Raw genomic sequence first — 23,126 nt, 5'->3', positions numbered from 1 at the left:
TTTTTTTTTTTTGAGACAGAGTCTCGCTCTGTCGCCCAGGCTGGAGTCCAGTGGTGCGATCTCGGTTGACTGCAAGCTCTGCCTCCCGGGTTCATGCCATTCTCCTGCCTCAACCTCCCTAGCAGCTGGGACCACAGGCGCCCGCCACCATGCCTGAATAATTTTTTTTTGTATTTTTATTAGAGATGGGGTTTCACCATGTTAGCCAGGATGGTCTTGATCTCCTGACCTCGTGATCCGCCCGTCTCGGCCTCCCAAAGTGCTGGGATTACAGGCGTGAGCCACTGCACCCAGCCTGTATGTCTTCTTTTTAAAAGTGTCTATTCATGTCATTTGCCCACTTTTTAATGGGATTATTTGGGGGGTTTTGTAGAGTTATTTGAGATTTTTATAAATTCTGGACATAGTCCCCTGTCAGATGCAGAGTTTGCAGATATTTTCACCCATTCTCCAGGTTGTCTGTTCACTCTGCTGATTATTCTTTTGCTGTGCGGAAGCTTTTTAGTTTAATTAAGTCCCATTTGTCTATTTGTGTTTTCGTTGCATTTGCTGTTGAGGTCTTAGTCATGAATTCTTTGCCTAGACCAGTGTCCAGAAGAGTTTTCCCGAGGTTTCCTTCTAGTATTTGTGTAGTTTCAGGTCTTACAATTAAGTCTGTACTCCGTCCTCAGTTGATTTTCATATATGGTGAGAGACAGGTGACCCCTCTCAGGAACAGTGAGTATTAGAGGAAAAAGGATTTGAAGGAAGGAAGAAACCGTGTGCCCAGCATTGTGGCCACTGACTGTCCTTCCCCTTTGTTATTCACATAGACGTCCTCCTGGTGGGGGAGGATGGTGAAAGGGGAGCAGGGCTGAAGCATACCAAGGTCCTTCTCAATATTGTGAAGGAGTTTTTTTTTTTTTTTTTTTTTTTTTTACTTTTATCTTAAATTCAGGGGTACATGTGCAGATTTGTTACATAGAAATGATTTGTTCTCATCATTTAGCTACGACTTACAAGTGAGAACATGTGTTATTTGGTTTTCTGTTCCTGTGTTAGTTTGCTAAAAAATAACCTCCACCTCGAGCTCCTGACCTCAAGTGATCCACCCGCCTTGGCCTCCCAAAGTGCTGGGATTACAGGCATGAGTCACCACGACCGGCCTGGCCAACATGGTGAAATCCCGTCTCTACTAAAAGTACAAAAATTAGCCGGGTGAGGTGGTGGGCACCTGTAGTCCTAGCTACTCAGGAGGCTGAGGCAGGAGAATGGCTTGAACCCGGGAGGCGAAGGTTGCAGTGAGTGGAGATTGTGCCAATACACTCCAGCCTGGGTGACAGAGCGAGAATCTGTCTCAAAAAAAAAGAAAGAATAACCTCCAGCTCCATCCACGTCCCTGCAAAGGACATGGTCTTGGTCTCATTCTCTTTACGGCTGCATAGTGTTCATTGGATTGTTTTGAGCCCAGATGTAATGCAATTTGACTTATGGTTCCAAAGATTCACTGGCTGCTGAGTGGAATAGACTGTGGTGAGAAGGGTGGGAACAGACCAGATAGGCTGTGGCCATAACTGCGAGGACTAGATGATGATGGCTTCAGTCAGGAATTTAGCAGTGGAAGAAGTTTTTTAACAAAATGAGAATCTGGATAGATTCTCAAGGTATAGCCAAGAGGATTTCGTTAAAGATCACAGGGATGCCTCCAAGGAGTTTGACCTAAGCAGGTGATTGGCGGAGTGGCCATTGCCTGGGGAAAACCGCAGGTGGAGCCGGTTTGAGGAGGAAGATGAAGAGTTCTGTTTGGCACTTGCTGAGTTGTATTTGCCTGTTGAATTCAGGTAGTGATGTCAGGCAGGCAATTGGATGTGCAAGTCCAGAATTCAGTGGAGAGGTCCGTTTGGAATCACTAGTATATTCATGCTGTGCATGCCACGAAGTGGAGATCGCCAAGGAAGGGAGCTTACATAGAGAGGTGGACCCAGCACCAGCCCTGGGTTCCTCTAGGATTAGGAGGCTGTGGGAAGAGAGGGAGCCCGCAGTGAACCCTGAGCAGAAGTGGCCACGATGTCTTGAAAGCCAAGACAGTGTTTCACGGGGAGGGTGTGTCAGGTTCTAATGATGAGCCGGGTAAGATGAGGACCAAGGTCCCCTGAAAGCAGCCTGAATGTCACCGGTGACCCTCATCACACAGGAGAAACTTCACACTGCCTTGTCCAGCCCAGCCTTCTTCTTTTCAAAAAAAAAAAAAAAAACTTCGTTTGTCCCTACTCTCCCCACACAGGTCTTACTCATTCCAGGCCCATGATAAATATTTGCTGAGTGAATCAGTGGAATGTCAGGCCTTACTTTGGTTGAGTCCACTCTGCAGGGAGTGGAAGGAACCGCCACTTTCCCCAGACTCCCCTCTCCTCTAGTCACTCACCCTGCACTCCAAGTTCCAAGGCAAAAGAGCGCCTCTGCCCTTTTTACTGCTGTCCCTGTTCCCTCACAGTGTGGCCCAGGAAGCTCAGAAACTGGCTGTGGCTGGAGCAGAAGGCCAGGAAGAGATACTAAGCCAGGCTTTGGGGCTTTCTTATTAGATCGTTTGGAATTATCAGAAATTCCAAAAATGTTGGGGCTATCTCTGTATGAATTTAAATCTGAAACGCATTAGAAAGTTAGATAAGTGTAGGGATGGTGGCTCACACCTGTAATCCCAGCACTTTGAGAGGCCGAGGTGGGCGGATCATGAGGTCAGGAGATCAAGACCATCCTGGCCAACATGGTGAAACCCCGTCTCTATTAAAAATACAAAAAAATTAGCCGGGCGTGGTGGTGGACGCCTGTAGTCCCAGCTACTCGGGAGGCTGAGGCAGCAGAATGACATGAACCTGGGAGGCAGAGCTTGCAGTAATCTGAGATCACACCACTGCACTCCAGCCTGAGTGACAGAGCAAGACTCCATCTCAAAAAAAAAAAAAAAAAAAAAAAAGATAAGTGTTACCCTCATGTAACATCTGCCATGCTGCCCACCTGGATAGGATAAATAGTGGAGCTTTTAATGAAGTTATTAAATGTCTAGAGATGAATTAATCATGTTGAGTCACTAATTCCAACTAGAAACTCTTGTAATATATATAGATCCAGATATTTCTCTTGGGAAAGAAAGGAGTCCCATTCCCAGGCGTGTATCCAAACGGAATGAAAACATACATCTAGACTAAAACTTGCACACGAATGTTCATAGCAGCATTGCTCAATAATAGCCAAAAAGTAGAAACAACCTAAATGTTCATCAGATGACAGATGGATCAACAGACATGTCCGATCCATGTAATGGAACGCCGATCGGCAATAACAAGGACTGAGGTGCTGATGCATGCCGCATCAGAGATAACCTTGCAAACATCATGCTAAGTCAGAGAAGCCCGTCCCAAAAGGCCACATATCGTGTGACTCCATTTACTGGAAAGGTCCAGCATAGGCAAATTTGTGGAGACAGAAAGGAGGGGCCAGGCACAGTGGTTCATGCCTGTAAATCCCAACACTTCGGGAGGCCAAGGCAGGCAGATCACCTGAGGTCAGGAGTTCAAGACCAGCCTGGTCAACATGGCAAAACCCCGTCTCTGCCTAAAAACCAAAAACTAGCCAGGTGTTGTGGCATGCACCTGCAATTCCAGCTGCTAAGGAGTCTGAGGCAGGAGAATCACTTGAACCTGGGAAGTGGAGGTTGCAGTGAGCTGAGATCATGCCACTGCACTCCAGCCTGGGCGACAGAGCAAGACTTGCTCTCAAAAGAAAGACAGACAGAAAGAAAGAGAGAGAGAGAGAGAAATGAAAAAAGAAAGGAAGAGAGAGAAGGGAAGGAAGGAAAGAAGGAAGGAAGGAAGGAAAGAAAAGAAAGAAAGGAGGAGGCTGGGGAGGGGAGAAACAAGGAGTGTCTGCTAAGGGGTCATGCAGAGCTGTTTCTCTGGGTGATAAAAATGTTCCAAATTTTTTTTTTCTTTTTTGAGACGGAGTCTCACTGTCGCCCAGGCTGGAATGCAGTGGTGCGATCTCAGCTCACTGCAAGCTCCCCTTCCTGGGTTCACACCATTCTCCCACTGAGTAGCTGGGACTACAGGCGCCTGCCACCATGCCCGGCTAATATTTTGTATTTTTAGTAGAGATGGGATTTCACCATGATAACCAGGGTGGTGTCGATCTCCTGACCTCGTGATCCTCCGGCCTCGGCCTCCCAAAGTGCTGGGATTACAGGCATGAGCCACCGCGCCCGGCCAAATGTTCCAAAATTGATGGCGGTGATGAAGGCAGAACTCTACAGATATTCTAGAGACCATTGAATTCTACACTTAAGATTGTTGAATTGTGTGGTATATAAACTATATTTCAATAAAACTGTGACATAAAAAATTAGAAAAAGGCTGAGGTGGGTGGATCACTTGAGGCCAGGAATTGGAGACCAGCCTGGCCAACATGGCAAAACCCCGTCTCTAAAAATACAAAAAATAGCGAGGCGTGGTGGCGCACACCTGTAATCCCAGCTACTCAAGAGGCCGAGGCACGAGAATCGCTGGAGCCTGCAAGGCAAAGGTTGCAGTGAGCCAAGATCAAGCCAGTGCACTCCAGTCTGGGCAACAGAGTGAGACTCTGTCTCAAAAAACACAAGAAAGAAGGAAAATGTAAAACTTGAAATAAGAGTCCAAGAACTGGAAGAAATCTTTAAGATTATCTGTGCAAACCGCAAGTATAGAATTACAAGGTGTCTGAATTTCTTTGGACAATATTCTTTCCCTTTTATGTCAGTTATTTGTTGACAGACTCACAGCTACTACAGAATTACAGAGAGGCTCAGTGGCTGCCTTTGAAATATTTTCTTTTGTATGTATGTGGAAATCGTAATCCCCTCATACCTTTAAGCTAGTGCAGGTGTTGAGCTTCCTGTACCCCCTAAGGTTCCCCAGAGCTAGGGGCTGCACCTTCTCAGAACAAAAGCCCAATAGAACAAGAACCCTTAGCTGGGTGTGGTGGCTCACGCCTATAATGTCAGCACTCTGGGAGGCCGAGACAAGTGAGCTCAGGAGTTGTCAGGACCAGCCTGGACAACACAGCGAGAACCTGTCTCTACCAAAAATACAAAAAAATAGCCAGGGCTGGTGGTGTGCGCCTGTGGTCCCAGCTACTCAGGAGGCTGAGGTGGGAGGATCGCTTGAGCACAAAGGGGCAGAGGTTGCCGTAAGCCGAGATCACATCACTGCGCTCCAGCCTGAGTGACAGAGATCCTATCTCAAAAACACCCTTGTTTGTTCCCGATGAGGACACTATCAGCTAATTTTATGGTGTTGGGTCCACGTACACCTGCCCATTGATAACAGAGATCACAGGCCTGCACACTGTCTGGCAGGTGTGAGCTGTTGGTCCCAGTGGGGCTGAATATGGCTGGACCAGGCCCAGCTCATCACCTGGAAAACTCAGCCCAGAGCCTGCAGGGAGGGGCTGTCCAGTGGCAGGTCGCTCCACCCCTTCCCGCACAGAGGACTGAGGCTCGGTTGACAGCACGCCAGCCGCTCAGGTGCATCTCACGTTGTTTATGGCAGTATTCTGCCACCCCTTTTCTTCCCTGTGGCAGATTTTTTATTTTTCCTAGTCATCTGTTGTCCTTCTGTTCCATCCAGCCTGGCTGTAAGTGCATTGGCCTGGACAGGTCACATTTTCTTGGGCCTTTCTGAAGGGTCTGAAGGCTGACAGCAAATCCAGGAATCTGTGAATATGGCTGAAGCTCAGTTCTGAGCGCAGTGTCCTTGGGCCGCCCCCCACACCCCGCCGTCCTTATGATCTGAGCACAGCCCCTCCCGCAGCTCAGAACCTCTGCCCCTTCTCTCTTCTGCACCAGGACCTCATGTGGTGCTCTCCACACGCAGGTGTTCTGTAGACGTTTCTAGAATTTCCTTTCCTTACCATGTGTTCCTCCCCCGCCCCACCACTGAAATCCAGGCCTTGCCGCATTTCCCAAAAGCCACAATGGCACATTCCTGGGTGCGTTCCTTGCACCCAAAGCCGCCAAAGGAGCCTCCCAGACCATCCCACGGTCCCAGCACAGCCCTCCCAGCGGCTGATCGCCACACTCTCGACTGCCCTGCGGCTGTGCTTGTTGTCCCTGATGTCACATCCCCGCACCCCGACGTGCTTCTCCTTTGTCTTTCCAGCCCCTTTCACCATGTCCTCCTGCCCCTCGCCCCTCACAGACTCTCCTTTCTGCCCCACCCACCTTCCCCTGTGAGCTGTGAACTGGTCAGTCCTGGCCTTAGCACCAGCCTCTGCCCAGGAATGCTGGATTATCACTTGGGACAGGCGAGGACACTGTTAGCTGTCAGCAGTCGGAGCTAAAAACCCACCTACCCCAGCCGGGATTCGAACCCCAGCACTCAGATACCAAAATCTATGCTCAAATTGCTGAAAACATTATTTCATGCCTTCTCATTAGAAACTGTGTGTTTTACACTAAAATTTTCCAACAGAAAAGTATATTTAATTCTATAGTCACTGTCAGCAAGAATATAGCAAGCCCCCTTCACAGATATTTGCTTTAAATGTAACCTTGTTCCCCACAAAAAGGGATCTCCATTCTCCATTTTGCTTCTCAACAGGTAAAAGTGAGAGGATACAGTGACTAAAAAGACCAAGAATAAGAGTAATACCCTAAAATGTTATATAATTCAGGCTTGATGTTCCAAGGAGAATTTTTGTCAGATAACTTAGAGGCTTGTCTGGAAGCAAAGACCAAAGTCGTGATTCTTTGAGTCTTTTTTCCCTGATGAAAATACCTAATTATTTTATTTCTGTTCCCACACAAATAAGTTTCTCTTGTGAGTCTCTTTGGCATGCTCCAAGTGCACAGCTTTCTTAGAGAATTAGGATTTTACAGAGAGAATCTTAGGTCTATGAGTGGGAGTATTGTGAAGAGAAAAGAAGTCAAAAGCTAAAAAATTAATTTTGTGGGGAAAAAAAAAACACTTGAGGAAAATTCTAGGTTCCATCACTGGAGATTCGATTTGTTTAATTCTGTACTGTGGGTCATGGATCTGATTACTTAAAACTTTATACTTTTCACAGTTTTTTTGTGAGATTATAATTTGGAAATAAAAGGTAGTGTCCCTAGACAAATCTTAAAATATCTTTGAAAAAATGAGTAGGCCGGGCACGGTGGCTCAAGCCTGTAATCCCAGTACTTTGGGAGGCCGAGACGGGCGGATCATGAGGTCAGGAGATCAAGACCATCCTGGCTAACGCAGTGAAACCCCGTCTCTACTAAAAAAAATACAAAAAACTAGCCGGGCGAGGTGGCGGGCGCCTGTAGTCCCAGCTACTCGGGAGGCTGAGGCGGGAGAATGGCGTAAACCCGGGAGGCGGAGCTTGCAGTGAGCTGAGATCCGGCCACTGCACTCCAGCCTGGGCGACAGAGCGAGACTCCGTCTCAAAAACAAAAAAAAACAAAACAAAGAAAAAATGAGTAAAAGCAGTAGAAACCCTGCAGCTGGCCCTGGGGGTCTGTGAAGGTCCCTTGGCTTCATCCTCCTGTACTTGGGAACCCGCAGGGAATTCTGATTCTGCCCCACGTCTCAAGGATCTTGAGAGAATTAATATATGAAATTAGCAAGCTTGCAGGACGCAGGAACAAACACAGAGATCAATAGTATTTCTGGGCACTAGAAATGAAAAAACTCTGCAAAATTACATTTATAAAACATGAACATTAAAAATAACATTCAGGCTGGGTGTGGTAGCTCACACCTGTAATCCCAGCACTTTGGGAGGCCAAGTTGAGCGGATCACCTGAGGTCAGGAGTTCAAGACCAGCCTGGTCAACATGGTGAAACCCCGTCTCTACTAAAAATACAAAAATTAGCTGGGCCTGGTGGCACACGCCTGTAGTCCCAGCTACTCGGGAGGCTGAGGCAAGAGAATCACTTGAACCTGGGAGGCGGAGGTTGCAGTGAGCCAAGATCACACCACCGCACTCCAGCCTGGATGACAGAACAAGACTCCGTCTCAAAAAAAAAAAAAAAATTAATAAATAAATAACATCCAAAAAAGTTTACTGGAAAAACATTTAACAAAAGATGTAAAAAATCTATATGCTGAAAACTACAAAACATTATTGAGATAATTTTTTTTTTTTCTTTTGAGACGGAGTCTTGCTCTGTCGCCCGGGCTGGAGTTCAGTGGCCGGATCTCAGCTCACTGCAAGCTCCGCCTCCCGGGTTTACGCCATTCTCCTGCCTCAGCCTCCAGAGTAGCTGGGACTACAGGCGCCTGCCACCTCGCCCGGCTAGTTTTTTGTATTTTTAGTAGAGATGGGGTTTCACCGTGTTAGCCAGGATGGTCTCGATCTCCTGACCTTGTGATCCGCCCCTCTCAGCCTCCCAAAGTGCTGGGATTACAGGCTTGAGCCACCGCGCCCGGCCGAGATAATTTAAATAAGACAAGTAGGCCAGGTGTAGTGGCTCACGCCTGTAATCCCAGCACTTTGGGAGGCCAAGGCAGGTAGATCACGAGGTCAGGAGTTCGAGACCAGCCTGGCCATCATGCTGAAACCCCCATCTCTATTAAAGATACAAAAAATTAGTCGAGCATGGTGGCACGCGCCTGTAATCCCAGCTACTCAGAAGGCTGAGGCAGAAGAATTGGTGGAACCTGGGAGGCGGAGGTTGCAGTGAGCCGAGATTGCACTATTACACTCCAGCCTGGGTGACAGGGCGAGACTCCATCTAAAAAAAAAAAAAAAAAGACGTAAGTAGAGAAATAACATGTTCAATTATGTTCATGGATTACACAACTCATTAAGGTGGCAGTTCTCCTCAAAGTGACCCATAGATTTAATGTAATCCCAATCAAAATACCAACAGGCTTTTTTATAAAACTTGACAAGCTAATTCTAAACTTTATGCAAAAATTCAAAAGACTTAGAGGCTTGTCTAGAAGCAAGACTAAAGTCGTGATTCTTTGAATCTTTTTTCCCTGATGAAAATACCTAATTATTTCATTAGAATAGCCGAAACAATGTTAGAAGAGGAGAACAAAGTTGGAGAAGTTGGAACTGCCTAATTTGAAGACTTACTAGAAAGCTGCAATAATCAAGACAGTACAGTGTTAGCATGAGGAGAGAGTTAGAGATCAGTGGAACAGAACTGAGAATTCAGAAATAGATCCGCCTTCATATGGTCCGTTTTAAGAGAGATGTCAAGCGCAGTGGCATGTGCCTATGGTCCCAGCTACTCAGGAGGCTGACATGGGAGGATGGCTTGAGCCCAGGAGGTCGAGGCTGCAGCGAGCTGTAATTGCACCACTGCCCTCCAGCCTGGGCAACAGAGTAAGACCCCGTGTCTAAAACAAATTTAAAATTTAAAAACATTTAAAAAGAGAGAGAGAGGTACTAAGGATTCAAGGGAGAAAGGATAGTCTTTTCTCTGAATGTTTGGGAGACGCTGGATATCCCTATGGAAAAAAAGTGAATATTGACCTTTTCCTTATACCATACCCAGAAATTAATTCACATGGATCATAGGCCTACACGTAAGAGGTGAAAACTATAAACTTTAAGAAAATAACATGGAAGAAATATTTTTAACTAAGTGATAGGCAAATATTTCTTTGATAGAACACACAAAAAAGGATAAACTCTAAAAGAAAAGAAATGGATTAATTGGACATCAAAATTTAAAACTCTGTTCATCAGGCACAGAAAAACACTGGGCCGGGCGCGGTGTCTCATGCCTGGAATCCCAGCACTTTGGGAGGCTGAGGCAGGTGGATCACCTGAGAACAGGAGTTCGAGACCAGCCTGACCAACATGGTGAAACCCTGTTTCTATTAAAAATACAAAAAATTAGCTGGACATTGTGGCAGGCACCTGTAATCCCAACTCCTTGGGAGGCTGAGGCAGGGGAATTGCTTGAACCTGGGAGGCAGAGGTTGCAGTGACCGGAGATCCTTCCATTGCACTTCAGCCTGGGGGACAGAGCAAGACTCTGTCTCAAAAAAAAAAAAAAGAAAAGAAAAGAAAAGAAAAACAAAACACCATATAGTCTTATCATATATGGAGTCTTAAAAAGTTGATCTTGGCCAGGTGCGGTGGCTCACATCTGTAATCCCGGCACTTTGGGAGGCCAAAGCAGGTGGATCACTTGAGGTCAGGAGTTGGGGACCAGCCTGACCAACATGGCGAAATGCTGTCTATACTAAAAATACAAAATTAGCTGGGCGTGAGGTGGCACATGCCTGTAATCCCAGCTACTTGGGAGGCTGAGGCAGGAGAATCACTTGAATTTGGGAAACAGAGGTTGCAGTGAACCGAGATCACACCACTGCACTCCATCCTGGGCAATAAGAGTGAAACTCCATCTCAAAAAAAAAAAAAAAGAAGGTGATCTCATAGAAGTGGAGAGTAGAATAGTGGTTACCAGAGGTTGGAGAGGGGAAAGTAGAGGAGAGGGAATTGGAAGAAGCTGATCAGTGGGTACAAAGTTACAGTTAGACAGGAAGAATAAGTTTGGGCGTTCTATTACACAGTAGAGTGACTACAGCAAATAATAATGTAGTGTATATTTCAAGTTAGCCAGAAGAGCAGACTTTGAATATTATCACCCCAAAGAAATGGTAAATCTTTAAAGTGATAGATATAGTAATTACCCGGATTTGATCATTATACGATGTATAGACGCACTGAAACACCACATTATACCCCATAAATATGAACAGTTATATGTCAATGATGTATTAGTCCATTCTGTATATATTTCTTTATAGTCACTGCTATAAAGAAATAGCTGAGACTGTGTAATTTATGAAGAAAAGAGGTTTACTTGACTCATGGTTCTGCAGGCTGTGCAGGAAGCAAAGCAGTTTCTGCTTCTGAGGAGGCCTCAGGAAACTTAGAATCATGGCAGAAGGCGAAGGAGAAGCAGGCATGTCTTACCCGGCCACAGCAGGAGAAAGAGAGAAGCAGGGAGGCGCTACACACTTTTAAACAAGCAGCTGTCACGAGCACTAAGTCAGCGAGGGGAAGTCTGCCCGCACGATCCAGTCATCTCCCTCCAGGCCCCACCTCCAACACTGGGGATTACAATTCAACAGGAGGTTTGGGCTAAGACACAGCTCCAAACCATATCAGATTATATATTTTTTAATGTTGTAAATAAAAAAATAAACTTTGCGGCCGGGCGCGGTGGCTCAAGCCTGTAATCCCAGCACTTTGGGAGGCCGAGACGGGCGGATCACGAGGTCAGGAGATCGAGACTATCCTGGCTAACACGGTGAAACCCCGTCTCTACTAAAAAATAAAAAAAATTAGCCAGGTGAGGTGGCGGCGCCTGTAGTCCCAGCTACTCGGGAGGCTGAGGCAGGAGAATGGCGTGAACCCGGGAGGCGGAGCTTGCAGTGAGCTGAGATCCGGCCACTGCACTCCAGCCTGGGCGACAGAGCGAGACTCCGCTCAAAAAATAAAAATAAAAATAAAAATAAACTTTGCTCATCAAAAACTACTTCAGAAAAATAAAATGCAAATTTTGGGAGAAAATACTTGCAAAACCTATAACTGATAAAGGATTTTAATCCAGGCTATTTGCTGTAATCTCTTATTTTTAAAAAACTCAATAATAAAACAGTTGTTGAGCCCACAATTTCATAAAAGACAGCCAATGTAATTCCTCATTAGGTAAATGCAGACTAAAACCACAGTGAGATACCACTGCGTGCCCACTGGAATAATTCAAATTAAGAAGACAGACAAAGCCAAGCATTGGTGAGGATGTGGAAATACTAGAACCCCTAAACATTGCCCTTGACAATGTAAAATGGTGCAACCACCATGGAAAACAATTTGGCAATTTTTAAAACTTAAACATTTACTTACCATAAAACCCTGCAATTCTCATCCTGCCCAAAAGAAATAAAAATAAATGTCCATACAAAGACTTTTACACAAATATTCCTAGTAGCACTATTCACAATAGTCAAAAACTGGAAATAACCCAAATGCCCATCAGCTGGTGAATGGATAAACAAAACGTGATATATCCTTACAATGGAATAGAACTCAGCAGTTTTTTAATTTTTTATTTATTTAATTTTTTTGAGATCGAGTCTTGATCTGTCACCCAGGCTGGAGTGCAGCAGCGCAATCTCGGCTCACTGCAGCCTCCGCCTCCCAGGTTCAAGCGATTCTCAAGCGACAGGTGAAACTCTGTCTCTACTAAAAACACGAAAATTAGCTGGGCCTGATGGTGGGCACCTGTAATCCCAGCTACTCGGGAGGCTGAGGCAGGAGAATCTCTTGAACCTGGGAGGCGGAAGTTGCAGTGAGCCAAGATCGTGCCACTGCACTCCAACCTGGGCAACAGAGTGAGACTCTGTCTCAAAAAAAAAAAAAAAAAAAAAAAGGAACAAACTGTTAATGTACATAACAAAGTGTGATAAATTTCAAAAATGTGCTAAGTGAAAGAAGCCAGTCACAAAAGACTGTGGTTTTATTTACATGAAGTTTCTAGAAAAGGCAACACTATAGAGACGGAAGGAACTGAGTGGTGGTTGGGGCCTGGGGTGGTGTCAGGGCTTGGCTCTGAAGGAGGGTGAGGCACCTTCCGTGTGATAGAGGAATTCTAAAACCTGGGTGTTGGTGGTTGCATGACTTTATAAATGGGTGAATTTATGGCATATATAGTATACCTCAAAAAGTTGTTTAAACATAACACTAAGAATAACTGAAGTAGGCTAAGTCCTAAGGGAAAAATAGATGTGTGGGGTATATTGTAAATTTATACTTGTCCCCCTGGTCTCTTATACCCAAGGAACTGCTATTGGCCAGAGAGCAGGGAAGCCAGCTGGCCTCAGAGCATGCTTTTGAATCCAGGTTTGACCACTTCCTAATCAAGTGAACTTAAGCAATTATGAAGTATGTGCGGTGGTTCTCATGTTGTCATTGAATTACCTGCACAGCAGGATTGTTTGAGACAAAAGAGACCTTGTACCTAAGGCTCTCAGAACATTGCCTGGGCACTCAGTAAATGCTAAGGTAAACGTTAACCTCATGTTGTTGTTGCTTAGTTGTTGAACTTCTCGCTAGGAAAGATGCTTTCCCCTCAGGAACTGCAAAGGCTTTTTAATTGGCTTGTTTTCGTGGAGTTTTCTTTTTTGTTTTTGTTTTGTTTTGTTCTGTTTTTTGAGACTTGCTCTGTCGTCCAGGCTGGAGTTCTCTGCTCACTGCAACCTCCACCTCCCGGGTTCAAGTGATTCTCCTGCCTCAGCCTGCCAAGTAGCTGGGATTGCAGGTGCGTGCCACGACACCGGGCTAATTTTTGTATTTTTAGTAGAGACGGGTTTCCACCATGTTGGCTGGGCTGGTCTCGAACTCCTGGGCTCAGGTGATCCGCCCACCTCAGCCTCCTAAAGTGTTGGGATTACAGACGTGAGCCACCGCGCACAGCCCGTTTGTGGAGTTTTTCTTAACATAGTTTCTGAAAACTGTTCCTCAGTAGAATTTTAGAGACACTGGCCAGGCACTGTGCCTCATGCCTGTAATCCCAGCACTTTGGGAGGGTGAGGCAGACGGATCACTTGAGGCCAGCCTGGCCAATGTGGCAAAACTCCATCTCTACTAAAAATTTAAAAAAAGAAAAAAATTAGCTGGGTGTGGTGGCTGCTGCCTGTAGTCTCAGCTACTCAGGAGCCTGAGGCACGAGAATGGCTTGAGCCCAGGAGGCAGAGGAGAATTTTAGATAAACTGTGTAACATTAAATTTCAGTATGGACAGAAATTATACATAACAAAATCATAGTGTTATAACACTGTAAAGTAAAATAACAGATCAGTCATGACAGATCCCATACAGACTTTTAACTTGATATTCACAAGGTATCTGTAAAAAGAAACAAGAGGTACCTAGTAGCTCATTCTTTTATCCAAGGGCTAAAACTGAGTAGGTGTATTTTAAATGAATCGGACCTGAACTCGAGTTTTAAAAAATTCAATTTAAATGGATACTGTCTTGAAACTGCCTATTTCTAAGGCTCATGTGATGACGGTGGTGGGCATTATTCACTAGGCTCCCTTAAAAGGTTACATTAAACAACTGTGTGTGCTTCCACTTGGTCCAGAAAGGATTTAGTGCTGCTCACAAAGTTACAATACAGGTTAATAAAGCAACTGAAAATGTGCGAGGATGAAGCTAGGAACAGGGAGAGTGAGTTTTGTGGAACCACCGTGAAGTTACGGCTCAGTGTGTCTGACAGAGGCCTTCACACGGGCCGAAACACACCCTGAAACTTGGTTTCTAAGCTTTCACGCAGTCAACTCAGTGACATAAATGAAAGCAGTAGGAAAGTCACAGGATCCACAGATTAAAAATGAATAATGTAAAAAGCAGTTGCTTGAGAAATACAAGAGTAATCCCGACACTAAAATTAGTAGTATTTTTCATAAGTCGCCCTAGAAAGAATATTGTGCGAGCATTGGGAACATTTTCACAGTCACCTGAGGGATGAGGTCCACTAGCCGAAGGGCAGGGCTCAGTGTGGACCACCGGCCACCGCCAGCACGGTGAGTGGGAGCAGGGTGGCCAGACTGCACAGCCACCAGACGGACAGCACCACACTCACGTCAAGTGATGGGACATAGCCCTTTGATTTTTATTTCAAAATGGAAAGTGTATCCCAAATGTCAGCGTAACCAAAAAGTCATTTTATTGTGTTATCTTAGCCCAGAAATTATGCAAGAATGTTATTCTTACACTTCTTATTGTCATCTGTTTGCATTTTAAAGTAATTAAGAAGAATTTAAAAGCAAAAACTGTTTTTTTCCTCATCTGAGAATTCCATGTTATCTTTGAGTATACTTTCAATATAAAAGTAGTTGTAGAGGCTCAAGCCTGTAATCCCAGCACTTTGGGAGGCCGAGATGGGCGGATCACGAGGTCAGGAGATCGAGACCATCCTGGCTAACACGGTGAAACCCCGTCTCTCCTAAAAAATACAAAAAACTAGCCGGGCGACGTGGCGGGCGCCTGTAGTCCCAGCTACTTGGGAGGCTGAGGCAGGAGAATGGCGTAAACCCAGGAGGCGGGGCTTGCAGTGAGCTGAGATCTGGCCGTTGCACTCCAGCCTGGGCAGCAGAGCGAGACTCCGTCTCAAAAAAAAAAAAAAAAGTAGTTGTAGATAGCAGTATCAGAAGGAAAATGTTGTCAATTTGAAATGGAGTCATTACATATTTAATTTTTTAAATTTTAGTTTAAATGTTGATTTAATAATCAAAATTGTACTTCAAAATTTTAAAGGCTTACTTCTATTATTTATTTATTTATTTATTTTGAGATGGAGTCTTGCTTGCTTTTAAAAAATGTTTAAATTTGATATCATGGCCGGGCGCGGTGGCTCAAGCCTGTAATCCCAGCACTTTGGGAGGCCAAGATGGGCGGATCACGAGGTCAGGAGATCGAGACCATCCCGGCTAACACGGTGAAACCCCGTTTCTACTAAAAAATACAAAAAAATTACCCGGGTGAGGTGGCGGGCGCCTGTAGTCCCAGCTACTCGGGAGGCTGAGGCAGGAGAATGGCATAAACCCAGGAGGCAGAGCTTGCCATGAGCCGAGATCCGGCCACTGCACTCCAGCCTGTGCGACAGAGCGAGACTCCGTCTCAAAAAAAAAAAAAAAATCTGATATAATTATTTTTATTTTATATAACTGAAATCCCTTTGAATAAAAATAACAAATATTCACATATATCAGTTGCTGAACATATGAAGATCACATGGCAATTCTCATATTCAGTAATACAGAAAAAATTAAGAAATGTAACTTATTAATTTTCTTTTTATGCTTTCAGTTTTTATATACCCTCAAATGTCAAAAACAGGTTACATTTTACTGTGAATTACTCTTTTAAGACACACACACACACACAAAAACTGAAATTATTTTTATTTAGTATTATTCATCTTAGTTGCTAATGTAGGCATACTAAAATTATTCTTCATATTAATTTCTCTGTTGTTTTTTAAAATGTATGAGATCTATAGGGAAGAAAAAAAACCAGAGCCTGTGAATTAAAATGACAACAGTCAAATTAACAGGAGAAGAGACATACAAATTTCATTAATGTTTTTAATTTATATGCACAGGGGCACCACAGAAAAGAAGTGAAACATGCACACACACACACAAAAGTTAGAGTTGGAAGCTTATATACCATTTTAACAAAGGGTGACAAATTGTGGAAGAAGTGACTATAAATGAAAGGGGATTCGGGCTCCTAGGGTTGATATAATTGTGAGAAAGGGCTATTTTAGTAAGGTTTGCTTATGCAGACTCATCTTGGTGACAGCTCTCTGTCCTTGCAGTAAAGGTCACTCTTCTCATCCTAGTACATGGTGGGGGATATTTATGCTCTTTTTTAGGCAGAAAGGGGGAGAGCAGACAGCTCTTCTTATATCTGTTGTTTCTCTGTTGCCTTCAGCTCAAAATAATCAATATGCCAGTGTGACATAATTAGGGGTGGCGTATTTTGATCCCTATCAGAATCCTAGCCTAGCTCTGAACTAATGTTTAATTATACCTTAAGAAGCTGCACTGGCTGGCTAAATATTTAATGACTTCACAGAATCCTTTTCTATGTGTGTGTGTGTGTATTTTTTGGTTGAGATAGTGGTATTATGGCTGTTTTTAAAAAGTCCTTATGTTTTAGAAATGATGTTGAAATAGCATGACATGGTGCCTTATGAATAAAATATTTGTTTCAAAATAATAAAGGCAGGGTAAAAGGGGATGAGATATGGATGAAGAGAAATTGGCCATGTGTTGATAAATGTGGAACCTGAGTAATGGGTACCTGGAGATTCATTCTCTCTATTTTTATAAGTTTGAAAGTTTTCCATGTAAAACATTGAAGTAACAAAGGCAACAGCAGCCCTGGAATTCACCATGAAGTTTTTAGAACCCTTTAAAAAGTAAATATGTGGAATCGTGGGGACTTCGCTGTATGCTAGCCCAACATGTCTACCCATGAGGGAGCCGAAATGAAGAGATTGTCGTCACTTTTGTGTTTCTTCAATGTTATCTAAATCATCTACTTAAAACTCACAGTGCCTACCATCCCTGTTTTACTCTTGCTATCAACACATGCTCCAGAAACTCTGTGTCTTGATTCTTGGTTCAAGCACTTCTCTCAGGCTTCAGCTCAGACCTAGAGTTTGGTCCCCTCTAAAGCAGTTCCAGTCCTCACCAGTGAATCTTACCAATCACAGGACATTAAGGCTTACTTATCCCATGAGCGGAATTTACACTCAGCATCTTTGCAGTGTATTTGTGAATCACGGAAGGACCACAGAAGTTACTGAGCTTTGCAGACCTGCGGGAATCCTCATGAGTGTCTTGTGTTGCTTTAACAAGGTGCTCTTGTACGAGATCCCCTGTACTTTATCCAGTGAAGAGTGGATTTTCTAAAGTAGTGGTTTTAAAGAAACCCAGTAGAAAACTATAGAAAATGATTTAATATATATAATATAAGGTGGTAGTATGCATAATGGTTCAAAACACAGGCAGCGGAATATATCCTGCCATTACCCGCTGTGTGCCCTTGGGTGGATTGCTTAACTTCTCTGTGCACAGTGATAACAGCCACCTCTTCCAGCTTTGTGAGAGTTAAAGACGATCATGTGATAAAGTACTGTGTGCACAGTACTCTCGACAAAATAAGAACTACGTAAGAACTATTTTAAATAGGGGTTATTATGTGAGTAAGGCCCTTACTGTGACATGCAGGAAATTAACGCAAAATGAGAAAGGATATTGGGAAGGAAATAAGAAAACAGCAGGAACCGAAGCCTGAAGGAATAAGCTGAGGCCTGGGGGCGCTGAGAATCCCAGCCCCGCTGGGCAGGGCCTCCAAGCTGGGGAGCTGCGGGGGTACGCTGTTTGCAGAGGCAGGTGATGCTGATGTTTCTGCAGGAGGGAGCCGGGAGGTCCCTGAGCAGGGGCCCCAGTAAATGCTTGGGGGCTACAATACCCTCCCTTTCCAGCTCACCATGGGCTGAAGTTCAAAGACCTCCCGCCTCCCTGCAGCGCACGTCCGCCCTCTGGCGAGACCAGGCCGGCATCCAGCGTGGCCCGGTGGCCAGAACGCGCCCAGGCCATGGCCGCCCCTCCGTAGGCCTCCGTTTCTCGGGTGCTAAGTGAGTCGAAAAGCAAGGGCGTCTGATGGGAGCCTCAGTTTCTTCCGCCTGCCAGGAGGTCCTGTGCGTGCAGAGCTGCGGATGCATGTGGCAGCGCATGCGCGGGGCGAGGGCGGCTCCGGAGAGGCCCACGGGCTCAGCGCGCCTGGCTTTCCACAGGCCGGCTTCCGGCTTCTACTCAAGACGGGGTTTCTCAGGCGGGGCGTGGTGTGCGCGCCTGTGGAAACATTTGAGCCTGGAGTTCGAGACCAGCCTGGGCGACATTGTGAGACCTCCGTCCCCACCCCGCACCACCACCGCTAAATCTCTAAACAAACAAACGAACAAATTAGCTGGATATTGTGGTACACACCTGTCGTGGCCACTGCTCGGGAGCCTGAGGGCAGAGGATCACTTGAGCCCAAGAGTTGGAGACCAGCCTGGGCAACATGGTAAAACCCCGTCTCTAGGAAAATACAAAAATTAGCCGGGCGTGGTGGCACCCACCTGTATTCCTAGCTACTTGGGAGGCTGAGGCAGGAGGATTGCTTGAGCCCAGGAGGTCAAGGCTGCAGCGAACCGAGATTGCGCCACCGCACTCCAGCTTGCGAGACGGGGCAGAGTGAGACCACGTCTCAAAAAATAAAAATTAAAAATAAAAAAGATCAATTTCTCAACCCCCTCACTGAGCTCTAGCCACATGCCTGTGAGCTCTGGGGTCAGCACCGTGTGGGCTTACTTCCATGGCTGGTTGGGTAGTAGGGTGACCACACGACCGCACCCCACGCGGTTTGGAGCCCTTTCCGCCCTGCAGGCCCTGGAGCAATATTGTTTTTCTTTTTTTTTTTTGACCAAGTTTAGATTAGTTACTCCAGTCTTGGTTTTTTTTTTAATTGCATTTGGAAACCTATTATAGTGAATAATTATCATGTGAACTTTTATAAAACCTGGTATCTATGGTTCCTGTGTTTGAGTAAATCCAGTTAAATGTGTTTTCATGTAGCGTGAGTCTATAGTTTTTGTATATCATGCGTCTGTCGTGTCCGGAGAAATCAGGTACCCAGAGCTGGCAACTGGAAGATGCATCACCATGAGGCAGCGGTGTCACTGTCTCCATGGCCATCTTGATAACGGCATAATGCAGGGTTGATCTTTACACGTGTGTGTGTGAAGTGTAAGTGTATGGACTTGGATGGCTCTTCGAAGGAATTTTTTAAGGAAGCCTACAAACTCCCTTACTGGGTTCGTGGGAGCATCAGAGGAAGATTCCAGAAGGAAACGTAAACCTGGGGAGACAAGATGATAGCTGAGAGGTTTAGCCACCCCCTTCAGGGGGAGAATGTCTCTTTTTTTGTCAACTGGGAACCATTTGGGTTTGTCGATAATGGTGACGGACAGATATAGAGGAAGACTATGCCATAATTTACAAGATCGTCCCTGAGACTGTGAAATCAGAACTGGATTTTCTAAACGCGAATGAAGCCTACGCTCTGGATGCCTCACTTCTACTCCCCTTCGAAGGACTTATACTTATTTTGTATTCATCATTTTGCATCTCTTTTTTCAAAGAGAGCCTTCCAAATTGTGAGCATTGAACCCCTCACAGTGCTTGGATCCACCTTTGTATGGAATTGTGAGTCCTTAAGAAAAAGTGCCAGTCCTTCTGTTTTTCCTCCAAAGAATCTGTGTTGATTCCTAGAAATGTGTCAGCTGATAAGCATGAAGGAGGAGTCCCTGGGACAGGCCATGGAGCCTGAGAACCCTGAAGATCAAAGGCAGGCAAATCACTGCCATGGGAAGGGTGTGAATGTCCCCACAAAGTGTTTTGTGAACACTTACAGAACTTCTTTTGTGTTTAGCTACTAATGTAGTCATTTGCTTCCATCGCCCTTTAGGGTAATATTACCAATATGAACTCATAAGCCCTTCATTTACTTTTGAGATGAAAAATGTTCTTTCGGAGCGTCTTGCTTTCCATAATAATAGGTGAAGTTGAGCACAGTGACCTCATGGCTCTGGAATGAACAAAAAATCACAATTCACACTTAACTCCTAGTTTTTTTTTTTAATGAAAAAAGAAATAAATTAGCATCTCCAAAGTGTGTGGTTTTTAAAGTTCCTTTTTTATGTACCTAGTACGTCTGGGCCAAATTTAATCTGTCTACTCAACCATGTCCATTCCTAATCATAACTCACATTGAAAACGTAAAAGACAGAAGCTAAGACAAAACTTGTCCTTGTAATATGCATTTTTTTTTCATGACTGAGATGGCAGTTCAATGAGTTAAGTTACTGAATACTAAATACTTTAAAATTATGCTGTTAATTGTATTTATAGTTAATGTGTGGTATTAACTTTGACATAATTTGCATTTTGGGGGACTTTCCAGAATGATAAAACTATTTTGAGCCAGGCACGGTGGCTCACGCCTGTAATCCCAACACTTTGGGAGGCCGGGGCGGGCGAATCACTTGAGGTCAGGAGTTCAAGACCAGCCTGGCCAACATGGTGAAGCCCTATCTCTACTAAAGATACAAAAATTAACCAGTCACAGTGGCATGTGCCTATAATCCCAACCTCTCAGGAGGCTGAGGCAGGAGAGTCACTTGAACCTGGGAGGCAGAGGTTGCGGTGAGCCAAGATTGCGCCACTGCACTCCAGCCTGGGTGACAGAGCGAGACTCTGTCTCAAGATAAAAAAAACTATTTTGCAATTTGACTTGAGTAATGATAACATGCATGCATTTTTTATCACACTAAACATAGAGTTGGTGCATTTTACTATGTAAACTTCCACAAGGAAAATCTGAATGCTACTTGCAAAAAAAAGTTTTTGCGGTTTCTTTTTCCTTTTAACTTTTTAAAAGGTGATTACACATTTTTTTTTAATTTGTAACTCTTTTAAACTTTAGGAATTCTTTGACCATGTGAAAAAACTTTGGGACGATGAAGGAGTGAAGGCATGCTTTGAGAGATCCAATGAATACCAGCTGATTGACTGTGCACAATAGTAAGTTGTGTCCTGTACAAGTTACAGGGCTCTTTGAAGAATATGATTGCATGAATGATTATGCTGCCTTCTCAGTACTTCTGAAGTTTCTTGCGTGCAAGGAATGAATAATTAACCGTTTATGACAGAAATCAACTTTTAAACTGAGACGTGTTTAGTAGATGGAAAATTGAAAATCCAATAAGAATCAACATTTCTGAGAACCCGAAAGTTTTGTTGATTTTGTCCTGATTGTTGTTTTCAGTTCTCTTCATTTTTTGACTTTTATGTAGAGCTATATGCATATTGGTAAGTTAAAGTGAACTTACATAGTTATTGTTATGTTTTGATTTTGGAGCAGGGGCCTCAAATTTTAAAATAATACGAACCTTGTGATCAAGGCCAGGCTCTTAAAGTAATATGATCATTCTGTACACATTAGAAGTATACCAGAAAGCCGGGCCCGGTGGCTCACACCTGTAATCGCAGCACTTTGGGAGGCCAAGGCAGGTGAATCATCTGAGGTCAGGAGTTCGAGACCAGCCTGGCCAACATGGTGAAATCCCGTCTCTACTAAAAATACAAAAAATTAGCTAGGCGTGGTGGTGGGTGCCTGTAATCCCAGCTACTTGGGAGGCTGAGGCAGGAGAATCACTTGAACCCGGGAGGCGGAGGTTGCAGTGAGCCAAGATTGCACCATTACACTCCTGGGCAACAGAGCGAGACTCTATCTCAAAAAAAAAAAGGAAAAGGATACTGGTGCCAGGGCTGGCTCATTGTTTTTCCCTGAAACACTTACTTTTCCATTTCGTTTTGCTGTGTTATATTCTATTACTATTAGAAAATAATGGTCCCTAGAACAATGTGAAATTATTAAGAAGTTCTAGATATGTTTGCTGTTTTGATAATTAAAAATTGTATTTGACTTGTTGTTTTATGTAACTCTGTGGATAGCAAGAAATGAAATATTTTACATTTTAAATCTCTAAACTCTAAAAATTCATATACATGGAAGAGATTCCATAGCCTAAAATCTGGGAATTCACAGTGTTTGTAGCCAATCAGTGGAGCTGCATTGTGAATGTTTATTTCCAGGAGGGAGTGGTTGTGTTGGCCCACGCTCCTGCTTACTAGGTTCTGCGTCCAGTCACCGTGCCCCGTGGGATGGGCCTGAAGCACCCAGCAAAGCCCAGAGAGCCTCCTCTGGCAAGGGCCAGAGGAGGAGGAGGAGGAGGAGGGGAGAAGACACTAAGCGTGGGTGGGGAAAGGAAGAGTGGCCATAAAGAAGTGAGGGAGGTCAGTGGGGTCAGACACCCCCAGGGCTGCTGAAGACCACAGCAAGGAACTTGGGTCATCTTTCAGCTACAGCGACCTGCCATCCCAGCCATCGGCTCCAAGCGTGAGGTTGTCAGGGAGAATAGAATGCAGAAGGCAGAGACCCTGTGAGGTGCCTTGGGTTGGGCCAGGGTGGCCATGCAGGTGAGTGCTAGAAGCTGAAGGGGCAGAACTAGCTGGTGGACCTAATGAGGGAGGTGGAGGAAAGGGATCCAGGAGGGAGCAGGGTGAACCCCTGTCCCATTTACTGCAATGGGGACATCTAGGAGACTTAGGGAAGAGATCCAGCTCTGCTTTGGAGAAGCTGAGTTTGAGATGCCAAATGGAGAGCCATGTGGAGACATCAAGCAGTCAGTCTGTTGTCAGAGCCTGGAGCTCGGAAGAGAGGCAGATGGCCCCAGTGTACCAGTCATCAGCTACTGACGGTATGCAGAGCCTGGGAATCCAGAGAGGAGAGGACCCTGGGCCTGGGAAAGTTCAGCTTCAGACGAGGAAGAGCCTCACAGCACATCCAGAAAAGAGGGAGTGCCCAGCAGAGGGCCCAGGTCGTCCAGGCCAGACGCTGGAGAGACCCGGAAGGAGGAGGGCTGATGCTCCTAGTGAGATTGTACGTAACCTCCTTCCTAGTGAGATTGTACGTA

The 23,126-nt window shown here is 44.9% G+C and overlaps 1 protein-coding gene across 2 annotated transcripts in view; it reads left to right on the top strand.

Moving 5' to 3' along the window:
* Positions 1-23,126, top strand: part of GNAL (G protein subunit alpha L) — a 211,471-nt gene that overhangs the window by 128,486 nt on the left and 59,859 nt on the right. For both annotated transcript variants that reach the window (XM_026455998.2, XM_023228528.3), the window contains exon 5: positions 21,074-21,171. In XM_026455998.2, the coding sequence (XP_026311783.1) occupies positions 21,074-21,171 (98 nt within the window). The remainder of the gene's footprint in view (positions 1-21,073; positions 21,172-23,126) is intronic.

Source organism: Piliocolobus tephrosceles, chromosome 18 (assembly GCF_002776525.5).
Source record: "Piliocolobus tephrosceles isolate RC106 chromosome 18, ASM277652v3, whole genome shotgun sequence".
Taxonomy (NCBI): Eukaryota; Metazoa; Chordata; class Mammalia; order Primates; family Cercopithecidae; genus Piliocolobus; species Piliocolobus tephrosceles.
Note: the sequence above shows the minus strand (reverse complement) of the source record. Positions and strands in the feature narration are given on the sequence as shown.